We start from the raw sequence: 25,538 nt of genomic DNA, 5'->3' as shown, positions 1-25,538 counted from the left end.
ACCTGAAAGTCATTTATCAGCGTTGAGTGCAATTAAACAACACCGGAATGAGCCAATTCGCGCATATGTGGATCGCTGTTGAGAATTAGGCTTAAAAGCAATACCAATCCCCAACGATCGTCCTACAGAAGCTAAATACGCTCGCCTCCAACTAGATAGAATGGTTTTGACAGCTTTCATTCGAGGGTTATTTGGTTCCACGTCCATAACCCTACAAGTTCATCCCCCAAAAACCTTGGAAGAGGCAGTAGTCGTAGCCGAACGAGTTGAACAAGCAACCTCAGCAAATCAAGACAACGTGTTCGCTCTTTCATTAAGGAAGGATCATATGGGTATTTTAAGAGCAATCCAAATACACAGTTCAGACAGTCTGATAAGAAGGGACCTTGCTTTGCATGTGGTAGGATGGGTCACTTTGCTAGGGAATGTACCAACACGGGAACAGACCATTCCCCAAATCAGCAGAGAAATTTTTCCGAGTCACAACCGCATAAATTCTACGATAAATTTGTGAGATACTGTTTTGTTTGTGGAGAATCATCTCATGCAGCGTATAATTGCACTAAACGCACTGCTACTGTGAAAAATGAAAACATTAGTGCCCAAAAACCACAGCACTAGGAAAACTAAGATTGGCTGGGAGTTGCCCAACTACTCAGCCTAATCATGGAGAGGGGCATTGCAATATAGTTCCAAGAGTATCAACTCGCGGTAGAGGAAGTCACGTTACCATCAAGATTGAAGGTCAATGCAAAACATTTTTAGTTGACACCGGCGCGGAGATATCTATTTTGAAAGAGGCTATTTCAGGTGTAAAACTAATAGAGGAGAAAGCTGTTGCTAAGGGTGTGACAGGCATGCATTTAGCAGTGATAGGAGCACAAGTTTTACAAATAAATGTCTTAAAGTTCAAGGTTGAACATAGATTTCTCATCACCAATGTTGAGATTGAAGAGGATGGTTTGCTTGGTTGGGATTTGTTATCCAAATTGTACGCAGTTATCGATATAGGTAATAATTCAATAACATTTGGAGGTGAGAAAGTAGGTGAAGTTCGAAATGAGTCATACAATAGTATGGAAACGTCATATTTTTGTGATTGTGTTAGTGAAAATGAAAGTAGGAAGGCTAAAAGCTGTAATGCCCCGTCCGACCCCACCCATCCACTCCATGACAGGAGGAGGTCTGAGTTCAAAGATCGCGGAATGTCAACAAAGACCCATTGTTGAAATGATCAAGTAAGACTGGCTACAGTGTATACCGCACAAAGCACTTTAATCCCTGCTCATTCTGAAATCTTGATCGATGTTACTCTGAGAGATGTAATCAAGGAAGGGCTTATATTCATCGAACCCCCATTAGATCCACTGCCTGGAATAAGGGTTGCTCGTAGTGTTCAGCATGTCAACAATTCAATCTCATTTGTTAAAGTCATAAACCTTAATCCGTATCCAGTACAGCTATTAAAAAATAAATGTATGGATATTGCAGATCCTGTGAGGATTACTGAACCCTCTTTACAGATAGCATCTGTATCAATGGAGGAAAATAATTCAAAAGTCAAACAGTCCTTGGAGTGCACCGATTGTACTTGTAAGAAAGAAAACAACCAATGGAAGCCTCAAATATCATTTCTGTTCAGATTTCAGGCTTTTAAATTCAGTTTCTAAAGCAAATGCATATCCATTACTGCTTATAAATGAGACACTTGAAGGACTAGGCAATAGTAAATATTTCTCAACTTTGGATTTGCAAAGTGGGTACCACCAAATAAAAATAGCAGAAGAGGACCAAGAAAAGACTGCTTTCACAAACCGTTGGTGGGCATTTTGAGTATAAGAGAATGGCTTTTGGATTGACAGGTGCCCCTCATACATTTCAAAAATTGATGGACTCCCTCCTGTTCAAAATTTTAGAAACAGAGTGTTTTGTTTATTTAGATGATGTAATAGTTCACAGTCAAACAATCAACCAACATGCAGAATGTCTAGCTCACGTGTTAGCGATATTCAAGAATGCTAATTTGAAAGTAAATCTCGAAAAGTGCAATTTTGTGAAAAGTTGTGTTCGTTATCTGGGTCACCTGGTGACATCAGAAGGAGTGAAACCCGATCCGGAGAAAATCAAGGCAGTTAAACAATACCCTGAGCCGAAGAACATGCAAGGTCAGGAGTTGGCTTGATTTAGCCGGTTATTATCGACGTTTTATCGATGGATTTGCCTTAATAGCTCAACCCCTAACACAATTAACGAAGAAAGGAGTGGACTTTGTATGGGGGCCACAACAGATGGAATCATTCGAAAAATTGAAGAAATTATTGTGTTTGGAGAATGTCCCTATATTCCCTGACTTTGATCGCGAATTTATTGTTACAACAGATGCATTGAGCACATCGATTGGCGCGATACTTTCACAGCAAACAGATAACAGAGAGAGGCCTGTAGCATTCGCCAGTCGACAATTGAATGACACCAAGAAAAATTATAGTACTACAGAACGTGAACTGCTAGCTGTTATGTATGCAACAAAACAGTTTTGATGCTATCTTTTAGGAAGGAAGTTCACGTTAGTCACCGACCATGCAGCTCTGAAATGGATGCTAAGTTTGTGTGACCCTTCATCCAGACTAACCAGGTGAGCTCTGAGATTGGCTGAGTTTCAGTATGACGTGGTTCATAAGCCTGGTAAAAGACACTCCAGTCATGCCATAAATGGAGTACAAATAGAAGGATTATCGGAAGATTGTGTTACAGCTGAACAGCTGCATGATGATTGATGCAATAAATTGTTGGAATCAAATCTAGGTTAAATATAGAATGAATTAGTATGGTGGACCAACAAAAACGACAATCCGTCTCACTGGAAATTAGCTGTCCCTAAAACACTAAGAACAACTGTGTTGAAACTGAATCACAGCACCCCTTGGGCGGGACACTCAGGACAAGAGAGAACCGCTAGTCATTTGAAACAGAGATACTATTGGCCCGCACTAGGGGAAGATGTGAGAAAGTTTGTAGCAAAATGTCATGAATGTGCTCGTTGAAAAACTCCTGTTTCTTTGGAAGCCCCTGTCCAACCCGCTGAAGAACCAAGTTATCCTTTCAACCTTGTATCAATGGACGTAGTCGGCCCACTTCCAACAAGAAGGAATGGAAACAAATACTATGTTAGTTTTATCGATCATTTTACACGTTATGTGGAGGTCATTCCCATCATCAATCAAACAGCCAAAACAATAGCTAAAGTCTTCATCACCAACATTATAACTTGACACGGTGTACCCAACCATCTGCTGAGTGATGAAGGCTGAAACTTTTTATCCAGTTTATTTGTGGAAACTTGTAAAATGCTGGGTATTGACAAAATCAGAACGACAGTGTATCATCTGGAATGTAATGGTAGAATTGAGCGATTACATCGTACCCTGAACAAGTCCATAGCACATTTCATGAATAGAGACGGTACCAATTGGGACACCTGGTTGCCCTATGCCCTGATAGCATACAGATCCACACCTCATGCATCTATCGGTTATTCTCCTCATTTCATGCTATATGGACAAGAAATAGTGCTTCCAGGATCATGTGTCATACCAGATGAGATTCGCGGAAAAACTACTGAGTTTCATCTGAAAGAGTTGAAGGAAAGATTATCAGAAGCATACAGAGTAGCAAATGAACGATCTACACAAGCGGTGCAAAAATGAATGAAGCAAGCCAATCTCAGTAGAAAACTTCGGAGTTTTGAGGAAGGAGATTTAGTGTATCTGTTAGAGCCAGCTGTTAAACCAGGAAACTCAGCGAAATTCCACCTTCCTTGGGAGGGACCCTATGTTGTTAGTAAGAAGGTATCCGATGTAAATTATATGATAAATTTATCAGATGGAAAAAAAGTAATAGTACATATTAATAGGATGAAACCATGTTATAAGAAAATGGAGGTTTTTGAACAAGAAAATGAACCGTTGTCAGATAAAGACATAGCTGGGAATGATGAGGATCTCGATCATAGGAGGAATGAGGAGTTCATCGATTATCGTGCACCCAAGGATGAGGATGACGAACTTGTTGAAGCCGAAGAGATTGAACAAGAAGAGGTGGTAGAAAATATTGAAGAAAATGTCGAGGAGGAAGAAGAAGAAAATCTCCCTAGCCCCGTGTTGGGTGAGAGAGAAGACCCACTCTACCCTCCATGTAGAAGAAGAATAGTTGAACCTTATTTCACTAGAAGTCAAGCCAGGAGTAATACTTTCGATGGACGTAGAAATTTGCATTAGAAGTTCAAACTAATTATTTTATGACAACTTGATAATTATTGGACAGTTGGATTGAGTAGACTGTTCTTATTATTGAGGAGTCAGGATAATTAGTAAACAAACAAATGCCCCAAGTAAGGCGTTAAACTGCTCATCATCAAAATGAAATAGATTTCAGAAATGAACTATTGATTTGAATTGATAAACCCTGAGTGGAATTAATTGTCTGCAACGAGACTCTAAACTGCTTTATTTTAAGAATTCAGCTAGCTGAATGTGAAGAAAAGTGGAATGGAGAAAGAGTGATCTGAGTAATTGAGTAGCCTATAAGAGAAATATCAGTGAATTAATTGTGTGATAATTATTATGTGTTATTTTATAAATGAGTTGAATGAGAGTGATGAAATAACCTTTAGGTATTGGCCAGATGATGAATTAGAATAGAATTATGTAGTTATATTATATTAGATGAATGAGAAGATTTTCGACAAGGACGGAAGATCAGCCTTCAAAAGAGATAGAGAGAGAAGTAAAACATTGCTACTTACCACGAGACAATGCAATCCTTTGTCATCAGTAAAACATCTGTGACAAACTTATAGGATGAATGACAATGGACTTTGGATTTACAGAAATTGTATGGAAAGACTCTCACCTACCACAACTGTTGACAAAGAAGAAGAATAGAAAGAAGAAAATAATATAAACAGTTTTAACCCAGATTGTAAACAAGTTGACCCGGTGAAGGGTGATGACTGTTCTACTGTTTACGTTATTGTTATGATTCAGCCCAGTATGATGAAGATGAAGCTATTAACTGTATAATCGATGAGATGTTAAAAAGCAGATGTGTACAAAAATTAGACTATTGTTCTTGTAAAATAGTTTAAATGAATTAGGAGTAAGATGCTTTGATACTATTGTTTGATACTGTAAGAAGAAAAATATTGACGTTATTTACTTGATTGAATGGAATTCGATTATAGATGATAATTATGTGTTCTCATTGTTATTTAGGTATAGAGGTACTTGAGCTTGAGAGTATTTTCTAGATATCATTAATATTAGATAGATTGAACAATGATATTGCTATTATATGAGGGTTTACTAGAACTTGAGGAAATGAAACCGAAGATTTTATTAATATTTCACTTGAATATGAATGTATAGGAATTATTATAGGAAATTATTGAGATATATTAATCATATTTTAATATATCTTATCGATAGACAAATGAGTTTTTCGTGTGAGAACATGTTGCATTATTATTTTCTTTTTGTTAGAGAATGCAAGTACTGCTATTAGGCTTGATATTGTTAATTGAATTACTTGTTTGAAGTAGATAGCCTTTGAATTTGACTCATCAATGATTTCAAAGTTTAGTTAGGAATTTTTGTGATTGCTAACTCCAAGGTATCAAATCATAGGCTACTAAGGGGAAGAAGAAGGACAACAAGGTTCTCCTCTAAGACATTGTTGTTGTTACAGGGGCCCTTAATCCTCATCCAACTTCAAGAGAATTCAGCATAAATGACATATGGTTCGAACAGCAAAGAGAAGTACTGATGTCAGGTGACAAGTGGACAATTGTAATTGAAATCAACGTGACTGGAATTCAACAGGTATTAGCTGAATTACAAGGTCATACCCAAGACATGGCCTTCAAATTGATCAAGGCTGCTGCCAAGATGCCTGCACTAGAAGTTCAAACTCAGACCTTGGAAAGAATTCAAAGCATGGAAACCGAGCTGATGGCAACCACGCTGACCCTCACCGACTTATGTCAGAACCGTAGTTGGCGAGGACTCATCAATTTAGGAGGAAAGCTGCTTCGTGTATTGTTTGGAGTAGCTGAGGATGAGGACTTACAATCCATGCTTCGAAGTGAAGAAGCCTTCAAGCTTCAGATCCCGCTAGCCTCCTACACATAGAAAAAGGTCATCTGTCAATCACCAGAGAGCTTAGTCGACAAATGGTCAAAACTAACCAGGATCTAGCCAGAATTTCAAAAGAAGTGTATGCACGCGTTGCCAATGTGGAACGAAATCTACACTCGTTATCTTTGCAGACCTCAGCAACCGACACCCTTCTATGCATGTACATGAATGTGACCAATATGATTCAGAACTTGGAGTTAGCAACTTATAAGGCAATGTTAGATTTAAGGAAAATTTTATTTTTATTGAATCAACTAGCAAATGGACAGTTGAGTGTGGAATTGATATCACCCCTAGAATTAAGTGTAATTTTGGAAAGGGCTCGGTCGAGTTCACCTGGGTTTTTGGAACTGGCACTTCCCAAATTTTCAAATACTATCAACTGATAAAAATGAGTGCAATAACTGTGAACAATGTAATTAAAATATTGCTGACTGTTCCATTATCTTCTGCGAGTTGAAGATTTGAGCTGTTCCAGGCCACAACACTACCCATGAGAGACTCTAGCAGCAGCCTGACCGTATGTTATGAGCTGAGTCATAACTTGCTACTCATCTCCCAGGATCAAGACCGCTATGCTACCTTCTCTTCCGAGATGCTACAGAGATGTGAACCGGGACCAATCACGCTATGCCCAATCCTGACACCAGTTTACAATAGACACTACCCATTGTGCCTCAGTTCTCTATTTCTGGGCGAACACCAGAGTGTCAAGGAGATGTGTACTCTCAAGATGTTGGCCAACGATCCGCCATACATTTGGGTGTGGCTAGCTGGAGAGTTCAGCTGGGCTTACAGTTTAGCCAAGGAACAACATTTCATCTCACAGTGTCAGTCCAACGGGAAAATGAATGTTGAAGAATTCAAGTTATGGGAAACTGGTCTCCTAAAAGCAGCGCGGGGGTGTACCATTAGCAACCCAAAATATCAGATTCTGGCTCCCGCTCGAAACATGGGTCATTTGGACACTCATCAGAAACCATTTGATATCTACCTTCCACCACTCTTGACACTGGCTCACGACTCCAGCTTGGCCTCTCAACTGCTGACAAGTATATGAGAGCGACAACAAGAAGGCCAACTCTCCCCTGGACCTATCGGCGTGGATGAGATAGCTATCTCCAATCTCATGTATGCTGTGCAGCAGACGGAGAAGCTGCAACCAACATCGGCCGATGACAACACCATGGAGTTCATCTGTGGAGGGCTGGGACTCCTTTTACTGGGGCTCTTGGGAGCCTACTGCTTGTATGAGAGGTGCTACTTCCTGGTGTGTGGTTGCACGCCAACTTCACTGTCATGATGGAGGCACATGCTCTGTCCAGCACACACGGAACCAGCACCAGTACCATCAGCAAGCAAGCCGCCCCACACAGTGCTCCTGACTGCAAGTCCACCAGCCAGCAACTCTATTCGTTTGGTCGACACCACTCAGCCAGTACAGCACAGCAGTGCACAGCAATGTTATTGTGGCAAGTGTGAAGTGAGAAGCAATCAAAAGTGTGAAGTGAAAAGCAATCAGTGATAGTCACCCTTTTCCGAAGAAGGGGGTAAAAAACATTTTCACCCAGCCAAGACCCTAATTAGTAAAATTCTTGTTGTAGTAAAATTTCTAGTTAGCAGAATCTTATTGGCAGGTAGTTTTTGTAGGAATAATATTTTGATAAAATGTACTGCATATTTCATTCTTTAAATTTCAAATAATTGACATAATGATGAGGAATTCTTCAGGTAATACAATGTTGTTGTCTATCCAGTTCCCATGACTTCCTTGAAGTAGTAATAAGATATCTTCAACTCTCATCAAGGGCGGTTACAGTTATATTACCACTACGTCTCAGCACCAACTCTTGCTTAACATTCAACAATATTTGTCCATAATCTTCGGCAAAGCCTAGTAGGTAGCGTAGAGGTACATCCATGTATGTAGTGTTTGTTCCATCAGCTGCAAAAGTTCTGAATCCAGCAGTGGCATCGAATGTGTAGCCAGCTCCCACCATCTTGTTATATTCATCTCATTCAAATGTCATAGCATTTTCTATCAGACTGGTTATACCCAGTCTACAAATGCTATCAATCTCCACTCCATTGATTTCATAGTGTATCTCTGTAAACAGGTCAGCAAAAAAGCCTGAGACACATGGCATTCCTGCCAAGGCAGCATCTCCCGCCACATTGGTCACTGTATACTCTGGATGCAGATAGCTCTCTGATGGTAGGGTATAAGTGTCCTGCTGCTGGAACGGTATATGGATCTCATCGTTATTGTTGGAGCTTGTAGTATAGGGAGAATGAGAATGGAACTCATAGCCAACTATAGTATTGTCTGATGAAGGTCCACCCCTTGTCACATCTAAAACTCCCATTGCTACTGCTTTCTAACTTGACAACCCTTTTCCTGAAGATATCTTATACTCCTTGATGTTAAACCCACAGAAGTTGGAGGTTGAATGATACGTTTTGTAGATGCAGTCATTTTATCAATGTTTATAGGCTCTGAATCAATCTCAATTGGACTCACAGTTACCCCCATGCCAACTCTCTGATTCCACTTACCAAATAGTAGCACCTTATCACTTGCACTGTCTCAAATGTAGAGCAATATTAATCTCCTCTCCTCTATTATTTATCAATCGACCATTCTCATCAACAACCTCCAATGTAATGTTACCAATCAGCTTGACGTCCATTGGCAAATAGATTACATCCTGCACAGTTACAACCATTTTATACCCTGGATCAACGTCTGGGTAGAACTCATAGATCACGTGATCCTTGGACCCATTTTAATAAGATCCGGCTAAAATGTTGCACTTCATTCACAACACATTAGGTCGACTTATTCATACAGTGAAATCTCCTCTTACCTCTGTGTTGGCTTCTACAACCTTATCATCAGCGAATCCCAACAGTCTTCCTATCGAATCCATAGGTCTGAAATCCAACTTAGCACTGCATGAGATCAGACACTGCAAGGTTGATGGGTCCACAGCTAGCCTAAGCCATATACCTCTATTATGTAACCTCGCAGTTAGCAAAGTGGCAAGAGTTTGAAACTTGAACCTTCCTTCCGGTAATGATATTGTCTGCTGAAGCACACTAGAATCATCATTACTAACCTCTGTATATACCTTATTCAAATCAAATCAAAACTTATTCCCATTCAAAATACAGTTTACAGACATAAATATGAATTACATATTATGGAAAAGATTAGCATCCGCAAAGAAAGAATCTGAGCGCGGATGCGAGTTGTGCTATTTCATAATTAACTAAAAAGAAATATAATTATAATTCTATTCTAAAAACAAAAACAAAAAAATACAATATTACGAAAAAATTCTTATAATTGACACATTACTGAACATGAAATAACAAAAGAAAACCTATTAAAAAATTTCTCCCGATACGGCGATTTTTATTATTGCTATTATTTATGTTCTATTTTGTGTGATTTTTTCCTGTTTTGATTATTACTATTAGTTTTTTATGTTTTATTATTACCATTTACTAAGATTTATTACTATTTTGATTTGTTATTTTTTATTACTATTTTTATTATTATTATGGTTTTTTTTGTATGATTATTTCTGTTTTGGGGTGAACAACTATTTTTTAGGATCATCAAAAAGATTCCAGTATATCACCATTCTCCCTCAACCAGTGATCTATTTCTTTAGAATAATATTTTTTTCAGCTGATTTCTACAATCCTCGCTGGAATCAGGAGCATAACTTTATCAATTTTGTATTTGAATTGTTGCCTGCATACATTTAGATCCATCCTAACCTGATTTATGGTCATTGTTCTTAGGTTGTATGGTGTGTCTCTCATGTTGAGCCTCAAGTTACATTTATTTATATATTGAATCAAATTTTTAAAATACAATTCTTTAATAGTGAGCACTCCCAATTCTCTAAAAAGTTCATTACTTGGATAGCATCTAGGTTTACCCAGGGATGCTCTTATTATGTGTTTCTGCACCACGAAAATTTTGTTCATATGACAGCTGGCCGCTCCCCCCCAGGCCAGTATCCCATACTGCAAAACGGGTACGCGCCACCTTAGTCCTCCGACACACCCAGAACCTGACAGGAGTGGACAGCGACTATCTCATCCATCGACACCGTACGCCAGCGACCGGGAATAACTGTTTTGAAAGAGTCTCGAATTGGCGTGTGCGTTAGGCGCCAAAACCGGACACTTTTACATCCGTACAGAAACGACAAAGTCAGACACATCGAATCTCAGACACTTCAAAAACAAGACGGTCAGGTTATACTTCTTGGACGGACTGTACTACACAGAGCTGTCTGGTTTTCAAACAATGGTATTGTTCTGATGAATCCCCACATGTAGGCTATTCTTAACAAGACCATTGACAATTTATTTCTGAAACCTATCACTCTTTTCTATCCCTTTACGTAGTAATATCAGACAATGACTTATCTTGTTACTGTATAATTCCTATTTATCAGTCCTATATATCTATTTATAAGTCCTATATATCATTCCTATTTTGTGCAGTTGTCTCTCTTTTCTGCAGTTATTTGGAGCTTAAATAATAGAACTATTTGGTAAATTTCTTGACTCAAAACGAAAATAACTTCACTTGATAGGTCAATTGTCAAGATTAGTGAGTACACTGAAACTTCTCTATAATTCGTAGTTTTGTCATCAAAAACACTGTAATTGGTATTCCCATAAAGATAAAATACACTAATATGCAATAGTAACTGATAACTCCAGTAATGAGTTCATCGAAAATTATGCTACAGTTACTAATAACTCCAGTGATGAGGAGACCAAAAATCACATCAACTGATGAAGTGAATTGGAAAAAGGGTGTTGTGATTTATCATTAGTAAGCTGGAATATTAATTGCATGCAATTACCACAATTTACCCATTTATTCATAAGAGCTAATGCTATTTAAGAATAATCACATATACTGTCCTTAATGCCCCGAATTCAGCTGATTAATATACAAATTTTACACCAACTCGCTTTCGTTAATGTCTGTCTGTCTGTCTAGGTATTGTTTGTTTCCAACATCGCCTATATGTATTAGATAATACAACTTGTGATAGCAATACCTTTAACGTTATAGTAATTGGTATTATTAGTTTAGGGATTTTGAATTCTGATTGTGAATTATTTACCCATACGGAGTGAACTTTAAAGTTCTATGGATTCACATAATATAATAATATAACTAGAGACAGCCTTGGTTGAAGAACTCGCTCATGAACAGTTGTATTGATCTCTGAAATCTTTTACAAGTATGTCAAATTAATATTTAACAATATTTTCTAATATTCATTCATAGAGGCTATATTATGAATTAATTATGGGCAATGATGGGATCAGTATCAATGATATAATTTTCTCGTATTTTGTTTAATCAGCCTCGATATTGCAGAGCTTGATATATAATTCGTCATCCTCCAAAATTCGTATCAAATACTTGGTCCCGTAAGCTACAAATTATATAGGTTCTACTGTGTTGAATGTAGTCTAGGCCTACTGGAGGGTTAATTACTCAAACATTGAGAATTTTCAATATAATAAAATTATTCAGTATTGTTTTTCATTTTGAATGTCATTTTCAATACTGGAAGATATACAGTTATCATTTCCCAAAATAGCGGGAAAATGTTATTTTTTCATGATTTGATGATTCACATATTTTCATGATTGATTTTTCTACGTTTCAACGACGGGATTTGCTTTTGTCTGTATATGTATGTTGGCATGTTTGTAAATTAGCTTTTGATGATTACAGCTTGGCAATGCTCTCGGTTTTATTTATAACAGGTAATATTGTCATCGTCAATAAACGCCAATCAGTCATTGGCCGTTTCAACACTTACGATCTCTCGTCACGGTACCGGTTTCTTTTTTCCGATGTCCGAAGGGCTAATTGGGGTGACATATTGACAATGAGATCTGTTTATGAATGCTGTACGAGGTCTACTGTTCACAGAACTACTAGCTACAAGTATTCAACTGCAGAAGTTGGAAATAGACATTTCATTTTACTCATGGAAGACACCCACCCTTATCTATCTACTTCACGTCTATGAAGATAACAATATCAAAGAAACAGAGTTGAAAGTACAAAGACATAGAGATGGAAATTTAGAAGTGAATGAATTGTTATAATTCAATTACTGAGGTATATTAAAACTGACTACTTCAGTATTTACCTTATTAATATTACCGCAATCATTATGTTTCAAATTCAAATTTGCGTTGCGTTGCTGTCACTCGGCTGCTCTCTGCACCTATTTTCTCGAATCATGCAATAACTTCAAAAAAATGACGTCAACACATCTGTCTCGTTTTCAACTGACAATGGCAAACTCTCTCGATCAGCTGTTTTCAACTGACGATGAAAAACTCTCTTGATCAACTGTTTTCAACTGACGACGGAAAACTCTCTCAGTCAGCTGCTACTCGGTTGATGAATAATATTACCGTACCTAATCATTTTTAAGTTCCCTCATTGAGTTATCCTAAACATGAGTCCTAATCCAAATGATGATTTTCGTATCACAAACTCTATATTTCAAACTATATACTATATTTCAAACTTAATCAAAATCGTTAGAGCCGTTTTCGATTAACATCAGACATACAAACAAACTAACAAACAGAAATTGAATACGATGATAAATACGTCTATAGTAACATCCATATGGGAACATCTGTTATAGTAGACTGCACAAAACTAATCCGATGTTAGTTGGAAGAGCTGAGTACCTCCTCACCCCTTACCATAAACTTTGCCAATTCTTCAGGTGTACTGTATTATGAAAATAGCAATATTAATTCTTACTTATAATCAGCTGCCTAGGGGGCCTAGGCCTCCCTCAAGGATCAGATAAATAATGAAAATGCGGGTCTATCTACACGAATCCTTAATTATGTATACGAATATTAACAGAGTCTCATAATGATTTAATACTTTTCTTTATCAGCAGTAGTATAATTCCTTCTACAGTATCAACAATGTAGCAAAATCGCCTTGAAAGTATGGATACGGGTACAGAGTAATAAATAACATATTTTTCTCTGTGGTATAGTTTGAATACAGAATGGGTACACTTATTGAATAAATTTCAATGTGAGAATTAACAAGTTGCAAGATGTCACAGTGAAAGCAAAAGAAAGGGCACAATCAGACAATCAAAAATGTATGTAAAGGGTTGTTGAGAATTATGGGAACAGCTTGATGTATCTTTAGCTTTCTAACTGAAAGTTATTTTCCAATTAGAATATGATCCCCAATGAAATTGTCATTGTAAAAGAAAAATTTATCTTTTTCCATGATTTTTAAGAAATCTGTTTCAGTGTATTCCTACTCTAGGGCCTCTCTGTAGACCCATATTTCTAATAAATATTCCATGATTGAATTCAATAACTAATAATGTATATGTTTGTATTGATACTTCAACCACATTTGTATAAAATTGGAAAAAATGAAGCATATAGTAACATCTTCTAATGTAACATTTAAGGGCACGCCACACCAAGCTCGCTACCGCGGCGGTAGCGAAGTTTTAAAAATCGCTAGCCATGTATTCAGGTTGATCGCGCCACACCGAGCTCGCTACCGCGGCGGTAGTACGGCGCACTACCACCTACGACCGCCTGCTAGGCGATTCAACAAAACTTCGCTGAGAGGTAGTACGGCGGACAAAGCGAGCTCAGTGTGGCGCACTTAACCTGAATACATGGCAGGCGATTCGAAGAGGTAGCGCATGCGCACAGAGTGATGACTCATTCGGCGTTCCTCCTTGCAGCACAACGCAACTAGTACGTCTCACTCCCACACTGTAGTTGGACTCCCTCCCCCCACTACTAGACTCACTACTCGGAGACTACCGCTAGCGGACGTTTTTCGGTGTGGCGTGCTCAGCCGAGAAAACTACCACCAGCGGTACTACCTCGGCGGTACTGGCGAGCTTGGTGTGGCGAGTCCTTTATGGGGAAAAACCCAGGTCCCTCTATCCTTTGGGGGTATTCCTCCCCCCCCCAATACCTCTTGGTTTTTGCCCACCCTTTAGCAGTTTGGTGAAATGGCACCACTGAAGTTGAATGAAATCAACTTCAATTATTGTATGGTAATTGTATGGCAAGATTACGATACTTATGAGCTCTACTTTGAAATGGATTGTGAAACACAATAATTGTACTGGAATGTAATAAACTGTGATATTTTCATTATTATATAAAAGCAATTAAGCCATTCATTTCAATCATTGAGAGAAAAACCAATAAGATGCTCATATCATCTTCTCAAATCCTAATACATTAACAATACACTACCGGTAATTCACGTGTAAATAATACTAATGTGGTCGATTTCAATGAACATTAAATGAAATGTTTGTATTCTTCTAAATGTCTATACTTGAGCATTCTGTTAATTTCGAACAGAGATCACTTTTACGGAGTTTTCTCAGATGATGCAGAAATCACTGAGGAATATCCAACACATAACTCAATAATCCAGGAGAGAGTCATCTAAAATTAAAACTATTAGTGCAATATTGCTAAATTATTAGTGTTTTTCAATAAATTATTAATCCCATACATGTCTCTTAATTAAATGATAAGTTATGGAGATCCAAATATTATAATATTTTTCGCATTCCCATTTTTCTTTTTTTTTATATTTGAATCGCTTCATTTGGGTCACTCGTTGTTTGGTCGAATATAGTATTTAATAGTATTATTCAGGTATATCTATCACATAAATCTCTCTCAGCAGCTACTATATAAACGCTTAAAATAGGTTGCTAGGGAACGATAATGATAAGAATATGTGATGAATAATCTATCCTGTTCTAGGCGAGCAATATTTCTGTATCACAGATATACAAAAACTTCAACACTAAAATGTGAATATCTTTGAAACGGTTTGATATATTTATGAGCGATTTCCACCATTCATTGTCTCTTGAAATTCTTTATTATTTGAATCTTGTATTAAAACCTTCCCATAGAAAATTTTTGATTCAATGTGGCGGAACGAAGATCGCAGACAAAAATTATTTTGAAGCTACCTACAGAATTTTTTTCAATTTGAATAAGAATCCCAGTGGAGCCCACTGTTATATTATCTTTGGAAAAGGAACATTAAGCTGTTTTCCTATTAATATTACGCTGTAGGCCTACGTGAATCCATAGGACCTCATAGGTTTCTCTGTATGGGTAAATGATTCAGAATCAGAATTCAAATTTTGTTAAATCAATAATACCAACGACATAGCAACTGCCATCACAATTTGTATCATTAATATTACGCGTATGCTACTGAAGGATAATAGTCAGGCAGACACACAGGAGCAAGTTATTTTGTCTCATGCAGTACTTTCAATGTTACTTTTATATCCTGAAAAAGGATGAAGAAGTGAGTAAAATATTTTGTTGTTCAACGAACTTGACCTGTAAAAAGGTTCGAAGAGTGCGTGTTCAAAATTTGAAGCTGATCGATGAACTCTTTCTAAAGTTATTGTAGTGCATTCAAACAAACAAGCAAACCCACAGACTGGCAACAACTTTGAACTTGAGTAAAAAGTAAGAACTTGCTAACGCTCGTTCAACAAATATTATTGAGAGAACAACGGGCGGTATTATCAAGTTGGGAGCACATAACTTGAAGGAGTCAAATTATTTCAGTGTAGGGGATTGTGTATTTCACAAGAGAGTGTGGTTCTGAGGGATATAGGCCTATAGTGAGAAAGTGAAGAAGTGAGGATTTAATTGAATTGCAGTTTTAGTTTTTTTTTTGCACGGCCGGCCCTCTCTCAAATTCAACCATCAACCCTCCAGTACGATGCTACATCAACTATATTATACAATCCTACTCGGTGGAATGGGGGAATTCACAATATTACAAGCAAGAGTTGATAGTAATGAATATTATTGACACAAAGAGATTTACAAATCTAGGCATGGGAAAGTCAAATTCAAGATAGGTTGTAGATAATTATTTCTGAAGCATTGTATGAAATAATAACAAAACCCTAAGGGGTTTTGAAGAAAGGAGAGCATTAGCACACAACCGGGTAAGAGAGAGAGTTAGAGAGAGAGAGAAAGAGAGAGAGAGAGAGAGTGTTGGACAGAGAGAGAGAGAGTGTGTGTGTGTGTGAGTGTTAGACAGAGAGAGAGAGTGAGAGAGAAAGGCGCAGGAGTGATGGAGAGAGGGTGATCGAGGGTGAGAGAGAGTGAGTGGGAGAGAGTGAATGAGAGAGGAAGCAATAGAACTAAATAAGGTTGAGATGAGAGACAATGTCACGCAGGAGTATTGTCCAATGGTGGTCACACACACACTTCTAGTCACACTAAGTTCTAAAAAGAATATTTCAAAGAAAGTACAGTCTGTTCCAAAATTGAAACCAGTTTACTTCCAAGCTATTCTGCCAGCTTATCTGACAGAAGCGTCAAAAGCTGATAGCGACAACCAGAGACTGTTTTCCAGGTAGAGAAATTAGTCACTGACTCGCCCCGTCAAAACAAGACACTTCTTTTTCAGCACAAGAATGACAAAAGTGGCCACCGCCAAAACAAGACTGATTTTCAGTGCTAGGATGGATGTGTCTGACTTTGACGGTGGTGTATCCTGACATCGCCCCCTGCAAAACAGACTGTGCATATGCCACATAGATCAATTTAGCTATATCTATGTCATTTAACAAATTAATCTTATAAAATCTGAAAATTAGATACTTAAATTTTTTACATTTTTCATCAATATGGTAGTTCCACCTTAGATGGGAATCAATTATAACACCTAAATACCTGGCATGATCCACCTCCTTAAGTACAGGGCACCGGCAAGGGGCCAGCACAGGCAAACAACATGACAAATTATGAATTTTCAAACTTAAATTTATTGGTCTGGATCCAGCATTTGGGGAAAAAGCAATAAATGAACTCTTTTTATGATTCAAAGTAAGCTTGTGCATATCTAACCATGACTTAATAGACTTCAACCCTTCTAATGCAAGATCTCTCACTTCTTCCCATGTAGAGCCTGTGAAAGTCATGATAGTATCGTCTGCGAATGAAATTATCTTTCTATCTTGTGTGTTAAGTTCAAGTATATCATTCATATACACAAGAAATAACACTGGAGAAAGTACAGTTCCCTGTGGTACGCCATATTCTGATAAGTTTATTTGATCAAACTTATTTCCTATTGAAATGATTTGCTTTCTGTCTTTAAGATAATGTTTGAACAAATCCAATGCCTTGCCAAGTATCCATATATTCTCTAGTTTTTTTAGCAGTGTCACGTGTGGAATAGTGTCAAAGGCTTTTGCCAGGTCGAGTAGGACAGTTAAAGTTTTCTTATTTTTAGCAAAATTATCAGTCACTATTTCTACAAGGTGCAATATGGCATCCTGGGTACTCTTTCCGGCTTGGAAGCCATATTGATTTTTATGAATAATATCAAATTTACTCAGGTAATTCACAAATCTTTTCTTTATTATCTTCTCCATTATCTTGGAAAAGCTACTGAGCAGGCTTATTGGTCTGTAGTTGGATGGATCACCTACATTTCCACCCTTGTGGAGTGGGACAACTCTAGCAATTTTGAACTCTTTTGGAAAGTATCCCTGCTCAAAACATTTATTTATTATGAAGGATAATGGTTTAGCAATGTAATTGGATATATTTTTCAAACACATATTACTAATATTATCAATACCTGGGGAAGAATTATTTTTTAGCATAAAAATTGTTTCTATTACCTCACACTCATTTGTCGGCAACCAAAAAAATGAATGTGGTGAATTGACAACTGTATCTGGAAAGTGAGGCCAATTTTCAATATCAGAGTTTTCTATTCTTTCGGCATACGATTTGCCAACTTCTGCAAAATATTTATTCAAGGCACTTGGATCGATGTTTATATCAGTGGCTTTCTTTTTTTGTCCAGTAGTTCATCTATACAGTTCCAAAGTTTTTTGCTGTTTGTTTTACATTGTGATATCTTGTTTTTGAAATAATTCTGCTTGGCTTGCTTTATCAGGCTTCTCAAAACGTTTCTATATCTAGTATATGTAAATTTCAAGTTAAGATTGAGAGGTTGTTTTTTCAATTGTTTATACATTTTATCTCTAGTTCTTATACAGTTCACTAAGCCTGCACTAATCCAGTTTTTCAAGGGTTTTTGACTGCGATTCAATTTTATTTTTATTTTTGAATTAGTGATGTGGTTATTTAATTTGTCGATAAATTTTGGTGTTATGTTTTCTATGTTATTGCTATCCAATACATCCTGCCAAGATTCGGTCTGTAGGTTTGTAATTAGTTTTGAATAATCTATTTTTTCAGTGAACTCTCTGTAATTTGTGGAGACTTGTTTGTGATCTGATGTGCCCAAGAATAAACCAGTTGCAAAATGATCTGTAATGCTAGTCTTGAAAATTACACCTACTTCATCCTCATAATTGGATGTTTCATCTTTATGGAATATGTGATCAAGGGTTGATATTGAGTCATTCTGTACTCTTGTTGGTTCATTTATAAACGATTTTAAACCATTCATATGCAACAGACCACAGTACTCATTCACAATATTTGTGTTTTGATCGAGATTAATGTTTATGTCACCTGTGAGAATTATGTTTTTTCTATTTTTTAACTCCTCCAGGCAAACGCCAATATCTTCAATAAATTGTTCTGCTGATAAGGATGGAGGTCTATACACGGCTATAAGTGTGATGTTTTCTTTCATATGTGGTACACGAATATCAAGGATAATAGAATTTGCAGAAGCAATATCAGTTTTTAGAATTTCAGAACTTAGATTATCTTTGATGAATACACACACTCCATCACATTTATTAAATTTAGCAGGTGAATTTATCACTGAGTACCCATTCAGGCTGAAAGAAAACTCGTGATCTTCCGAAATCCATGTTTCAGATAGAATTATTAAATGGTATGTGGTTTTACAGTTTTGAAGGACAGTGGAGAACTGATCAAAATTTTTATTCATGCTACGTATATCCATATGTAAGATGTTAATAGACGTCTTACAAGCATTGCTCAATTTCAATGATGGCTGAAAATTCAACACATCATCATACTCTATTGTGTCATAGCATCCATCCTCAAATAACCCTCCAAAGTCATCAAGCAATACCATTTTATGTTTTCAATTTTACTTTTATTGATATTTAGTTATTCCTGCATCAACTATAAGGATGGAAGAGATTTTATTCAATAATGAATAAATATCTGCGGTTTAGAACAGTTATTTAAATGTGTTTGGGAAAAATAGGAGTTTATATATTTTAATAACAAAAACTGAGAGAGAAAAAAAGAAACTGAATTGAGGTGAAAGAATGTAGAAAATTCTACTGATGTAGAATTTGAAATTAGAGAATAGAATAATACAGTGCTTAGCTTTAAAATACAGTCACATTGAGCGACCGTGCTATTGTCATATAGTGACTTAAGAGCAACAAGACCTCATAGCAATTTAAAGGATGAACAAGCTATTTTAGCATAATATTGGATTCTGTAACAATAAAAAGCTGATAATATAATGCACATCATCCAAATATATAGCAACATTCACACTCGAGACAGTCGATAGAGGAAAAAGAGGTAAATGAAAATAGCAACAGAAAATTAATATATATATATATATATATATATATATATATATATATATATATATATATATATATTGTTACCGCTTCAATTATTTATCACTATCATATTTGGAAAAATGTAAGCTTTTCCATCCTAACCTGAAAATGAAATCTTCTCACACCGGTCTTTATCACATCAAGGAGATAATAATAATACTTCTCTGAAAAATAAAACGATTCTTTCGCATTAGATATCTTCCGCATTCAAGATTATCTCAAACTGTTGATAAGTTGAAAAGTAAATTATTGCTTCAATCTACTGTTTTGAAACATTTTGAAGGAGCTTTACTCCCTATATTATTTCATGGACGGGCTTTTATTCAAATAAATTGTTTCAATTTGTTATTTTGAGAAATATTTTTATGTAGTTGCACTCCCTATATTATTTGAAAGATGGTATTTTGTTTATATTAATCTATTGACACCATTTTGAATCCAAAAAAATTACAAAAATAACAGAACACTTCATTCGTAAAAAAAGAGATAATGTCTTTACAATTATTTTTACTATCTTATCATCATAAAATTACAATCTAGAATATTTTAATGCATTCTGTGAAAATGTATACCTCCCTTTCCCTCAACGAATTAGAAGTTCCTATCTACTCACACATTGGCCCTCAAAGCCTCTTCCAAGTCCTCGTCATCTCTCAACACTGTGAATGTAGATCCATCTTCGCTTCTCAATTTCACTCTACAGGCTCGATCTATCCACAGCCGGCGTGCTCCTTCATCTCCCAGAAGATACTTGGCTCGTGCATACAGCTTCCTTCTTTTTGCAGTTAGTGATTGGTTCAGGTAGATTGGAGTATTGCCCTGCATGTTGATGCGATCTGTAGTGAATTTTTTTGTGGCACGCCTGTTTGTAAGTATTACTTATTGAGAAAAATACAATCCAGCACGTAAGATGCAACTTACGGACCGCTGGAGGGAGTCTAACACACTATTTTACTAAAGCAATAGAATGGACTGAAAAAAAAAGAAAAAAGAGAGAAAAAAAAAACATTTATGGGCTGTAATCAAAATAGGATATTAGTATTTAATTATTAAAGAGATGATGCTAATTAGAGAAAGCAAAAGAAAATCATTAAAAATAGAGATTCAAATTGTGTGAAAAGATTAATTTATTGATTTATGTTGCAAAAAAAACGGTAAGAAGAGCAGGGAAAATACAAAAAAAAAATAAAGAGGAGAAAAAATAAAAAGAAAAGCAAGATAACAGAATGCAAAGTTAACAGAATGGAAAGAAAAATAGACGGATTAAACAATAATTATGAACAAAAACTCTAGAGCTTCGGGAGTGAGTGACAAAAGCCAAATTTTAATTAATCTCTTAATCTTATTTCCACAATTACATGCAGCAATGGCATTCTTGACCTCAAGCGGCAAAGCATTATAAAATCTAGGTGCCAGGAAAATGAGCGTTTTACGAAAAAGAGTGCAATTGGGTTTAGGACATCTGACTTGGGAAGCCGCAGTCCGCCTGGTCTGTCGAATTGCGGTAACAGGCTGACAGTAATCAATTGTCACACCTCTATTTCCACTTATATTGAAGAACAATGATAAAACCTTGAATACATATAGGAACCTAACAGGCAAAATTCTAAGATGACAGAACAGTGGAAATGTATGATCATCAAACCTACTGCCCGTTATCAATCTTATAAAAGCTTTTTGAAGTTTAATAATTGGATCCTGGTTAGCGTAATAGGAGCTTCCCCAACATGTGATTCCATATTCAATTTTGGAATGTACAAATGAAAAATAAAGTTCCTTCATTACATTAAAATCGCACAAATATTTAATGCGATGGAAAATCATCAAATAGAACCTTAAAGACTTCTTTAGAGTTTCAATTTGTTGCCTCCAATTCAGATTTTCATCCAGTGAAAGACCCAAATATTTGATAGTCTTTGCTGGACTGATACTGGGACAGTCACAGCTAGAATAGGAACAAACCGGAGAGTGAAAGCGCAGTGAAGCAGGCAAGTCAGCACTTCCAGAGAGACTGAATATCATATAATTAGTTTTGGCTACATTAATTTTAAGTTTGTTACATGTAAACCATAGAGATATTTTGTTCAAGTCAGACTGCATTTTCTGATGTGAATCTTGAAGGTTATTACTTTTATATGAAAGAGCAGTGTCGTCCGCAAAAGCAGTTGTCCGTCCATTCAATTCACCATTATACAAATCATTTACAAAAATTAAGAAGAGAATAGGGCCAAGAACCGAACCTTGCGGCACACCACAAGTTATGGGTAATACTTCACTTGCAACGTTTCTGATCCTTACATACTGTTTCCTACCCTGTAGGAAGGACTTAAACCAATCTAGTGGAATTCCCCTTACACCAGCACTCTCCAGCTTGCGGAACAGCAGACTATGATTAACTGTATCGAATGCTTTACTAATATCCAGGAAGATTCCCGCTGTTTTGCCACTACAGCCACTGTTTAATCCTGAATAGACGTATTCCAAAAGATGCTGTAAGGCAATTTCTGTACAAAGATTTTCCCTGAAACCGAACTGGCAGGCCGAAAAAAAGTTGCAGCTATTGAGGAATGAAAGTAATCTAGTTTTTATAATTTTTTCAAATAGTTTTGACATGACTGGTAATAATGAGATGGGTCTGTAGTTTTCTTTACTGAGTTTATTTCCTTTTTTGAAGATGGGAACAACAGTAGCCGACTTCAGTATTTCAGGAAAACAACCAGATACCAACGACAAGTTAAACAAATATAAAAGAACTGAAGAAATAGAAGAAAAGTTATCTTTAAGGATTCTAGCAGTCACAACATCGTCACCCGAACTTTTACGAGTAGAAAGAGAGTCAACAAATGTTTTGAGTTCAACAAGTGTAACAGGGCTGAAAAAAATAGATTTATGGCTAGTTTTAATTCTGAAGGACTCTGAAGATTGTGCCTGAATATGGGTGGGTAAAGCAGGAAAAGAATCAGAAAGATTCTTAGGCATTTCAATAAAGTATTTATTCATTACGTCAGAAACTAGGCGGTTGTCATCAATTAAAATACCATTCTCCTGCAACACAATATCTGTATCTTTATTATTGTCTTTTACTGGCAAAAGTGTTTATATTGTTTTCCATTTTTCTCGGGGGTTATGTTTTTGAATGAATAACTGTGAAGAGTAAAATAGAAGTTTGGCCTCTTTCACCCATACTTTTATTTTATCTTTCATATTTACGAATTTTCTTTTGAGGATCAAATTGTTTGGATCATTTTTATGCATCTTATGCAATTTGTCTCTTACATAAATGGCATTGGACAAACCAGGAGTCATCCAGGGCTTTAACATTTTTATGTTCTGTTTGTATTTAATATTTTTTTGTGATTCTACAATACAGTTATTTAAGATTTGATAAAAAATATCAAATGCTTTGTTAGTTTCGGGTTCTTCAAAGACAGGTTCCCAATTTTCATATTTTAATAAGGTACTCAAACGCTTGTGGTCCAATTTTTTAAATTCAGACTGCTGAATCCTTCTCTTTTCAATAACTATAGGCAAAATACAAGCCACCGCCCGGTGATCCGTGATTAGGGTTTCAATGACAGCAACTTTGTCAATGACAAAAAGATTTGAACGATATGATAAGTGGTCAATACAGGTTGAAGATGACCCCACTACCCTCGTCCCTATATCTATTAACTGCTGCATACCATTTCCATTGAGACAATTTAGATACGAATCACTATAAACATCCGAAACACTAACATTCAGGTTAACATCCCCTAGACAATATAAATCTGAGCTCCTGGTGGTAGCCAAGAATCTATCAAAACTGGCAATAAATGTATGCCGATCACCTAGGTGAAATCTGTACAAACCTAACACATTAAATAAATAATTCTTGTATTTACAAAAAAGTAACAGTGAGTCACAGTCAGCAATGCAACAATCCTTTTTAGTGGCATTAATAGAAGAATGAACAAAGATCACAATACCGCCCGCCCTCGTCACAGAACCAGCAGCAGCAAAGCTTTCATATCCGACAATATTATATAAATTTAATTCATTCATATCCTGCAACCAGGCTTCACTTAAAATTATTATATGTGGCTTGGTTATTAAATTATTAATGTATGAAAGGAAGTTATCAAAATTAGTATTTAGGCTTCGGATGTTTTGATGGAAGAACAAAATACCAGAATCCGAATCAAAAAACTCATTCACTTCATCAATTGAGCTTAAAAGAGTCGTTTCAGAATTATTCATTCGCTAACTTTGAAGTTCAAATTAACTAGCATCAATCAACAATTGCACTCTTTTCCATAAATTTGATATAAATGCGGGAAAAATAAATGAATCCTTTGAACAAATGAAAATCAATTTGGCAAAAGCAGCTCCACCAGAACATAATATGAATAGAAGAAAACAGTTTAAACTAACATGATTGATAATAAACAACGATAGACCGCTACAAAAATCTGTTATCAATTCGACTGGGATAGCCATCACAATCATAACGGAGCTTGATAAAGCTCTGAACTGAGTGATAAAATTTGTGTCACCAGTACTATGCTTTCCAATGCTGAAAATGTTATCATTACACAAAAATTGAGATAAACCAACTAGAGCACATCGCTTGACCCAATGTGCACAATTGGATTCATAACCTCTACGATATACTATTATCAAATAATATAAGTAATATAAAACGTTTGACCAACTAGAGAAATCAATTCTATATAGGAGAGAAAACAAACAATGAAAAATTAAACATTCCTTATTTCTACCCGAATAGCGAAAGCGAAATTTTTGCAATAAACGAAAGTCATTGATATTTTCCTCTAGTATTGAAACATTAAGAAAAAACAATTTACAGTCTATCGAGATCACTCAACGACGTTATTTTCACAATCGGTTTACCCTGCTCCTTCCTCATTAGTATCTTCCCGTTCTGCACCCACAGATAAGCGTAGTCATATTTCTTCTTAGCCTCCCTGGCAGCTGCAAAAATTCTTCTCAGCGCCGGACTTAGACTCTCGTTGATGTAGACTACTGCCTGCTGCTGGAATCCAAGGTCCTGCATCGATAAATTACGCTTAACCTTTCTCCTCGCCACCACCGAGAACTTGTCCTCTCTCCTGACAAATTTCACAATAATACCAGCAGGCCGATTGTCTCCCTTAGGTTTTCCCAGTCGATGGCAGACGTCAATTTTTTCTCTTGTTATATTAACATCAAGAGCATTACACACTCTCTTTACAGTTTCATACACATCCTCGTTTTTTGTCTCTGGTACTCCATAGATTTCAAGTGTATTGGAGCATGTGTACTGTTCAGCATCTTCGAGCCGTGTCTCCAAGTCACAAACTTTCCTCTTAAGGCTTGCATTCTCTTTTTTCAAGTCCTCAATTAATCTAAGGCACTCATTTATTTTCAAAGTTTGATTAGTAATTGTATTAGTCTGGTCGTCAATCTTACTGTTTGCAAACTCGAAAGAAGCATTAAATTCCCTCTCCATTCGCTTCCTATCCTCTCTGGCCTCCTCTAGCATAAATATCACTTGTGATATGCTGGCATTGCCATCCTCAGCAGAAGACACAGCACTCATACTCTGCCTCCTCAACTTGGAACAAGGTGGGCATCTCCAAATCTGACCCTCATTGACAATACATTCCACGTCTGCCTTGGTCAT

The 25,538-nt window shown here is 36.5% G+C and overlaps 1 protein-coding gene across 1 annotated transcript; it reads right to left on the bottom strand.

Annotated features, from left to right (window-relative positions):
* Positions 1-24,716: 24,716 nt before the first annotated feature.
* Positions 24,717-25,538, bottom strand: LOC111045430. The gene has a single exon (XM_022330840.2). It carries the CDS (start codon positions 25,536-25,538, stop codon positions 24,717-24,719), a length of 822 nt encoding a protein of 273 aa, XP_022186532.2.

Source organism: Nilaparvata lugens, chromosome X (genome assembly GCF_014356525.2).
Source record: "Nilaparvata lugens isolate BPH chromosome X, ASM1435652v1, whole genome shotgun sequence".
NCBI classification, from domain to species: Eukaryota; Metazoa; Arthropoda; class Insecta; order Hemiptera; family Delphacidae; genus Nilaparvata; species Nilaparvata lugens.
The sequence above is the reverse complement of the archived record's forward strand: the minus strand, read 5'-3'. Positions and strand labels throughout refer to the sequence as shown.

Excerpts from the sequence above, each read along its gene's own strand:
- LOC111045430 (XM_022330840.2), bottom strand. The coding sequence starts at position 25,538 with ATGACCAAGGCAGACGTGGAATGTATTGTCAATGAGGGTCAGATTTGG.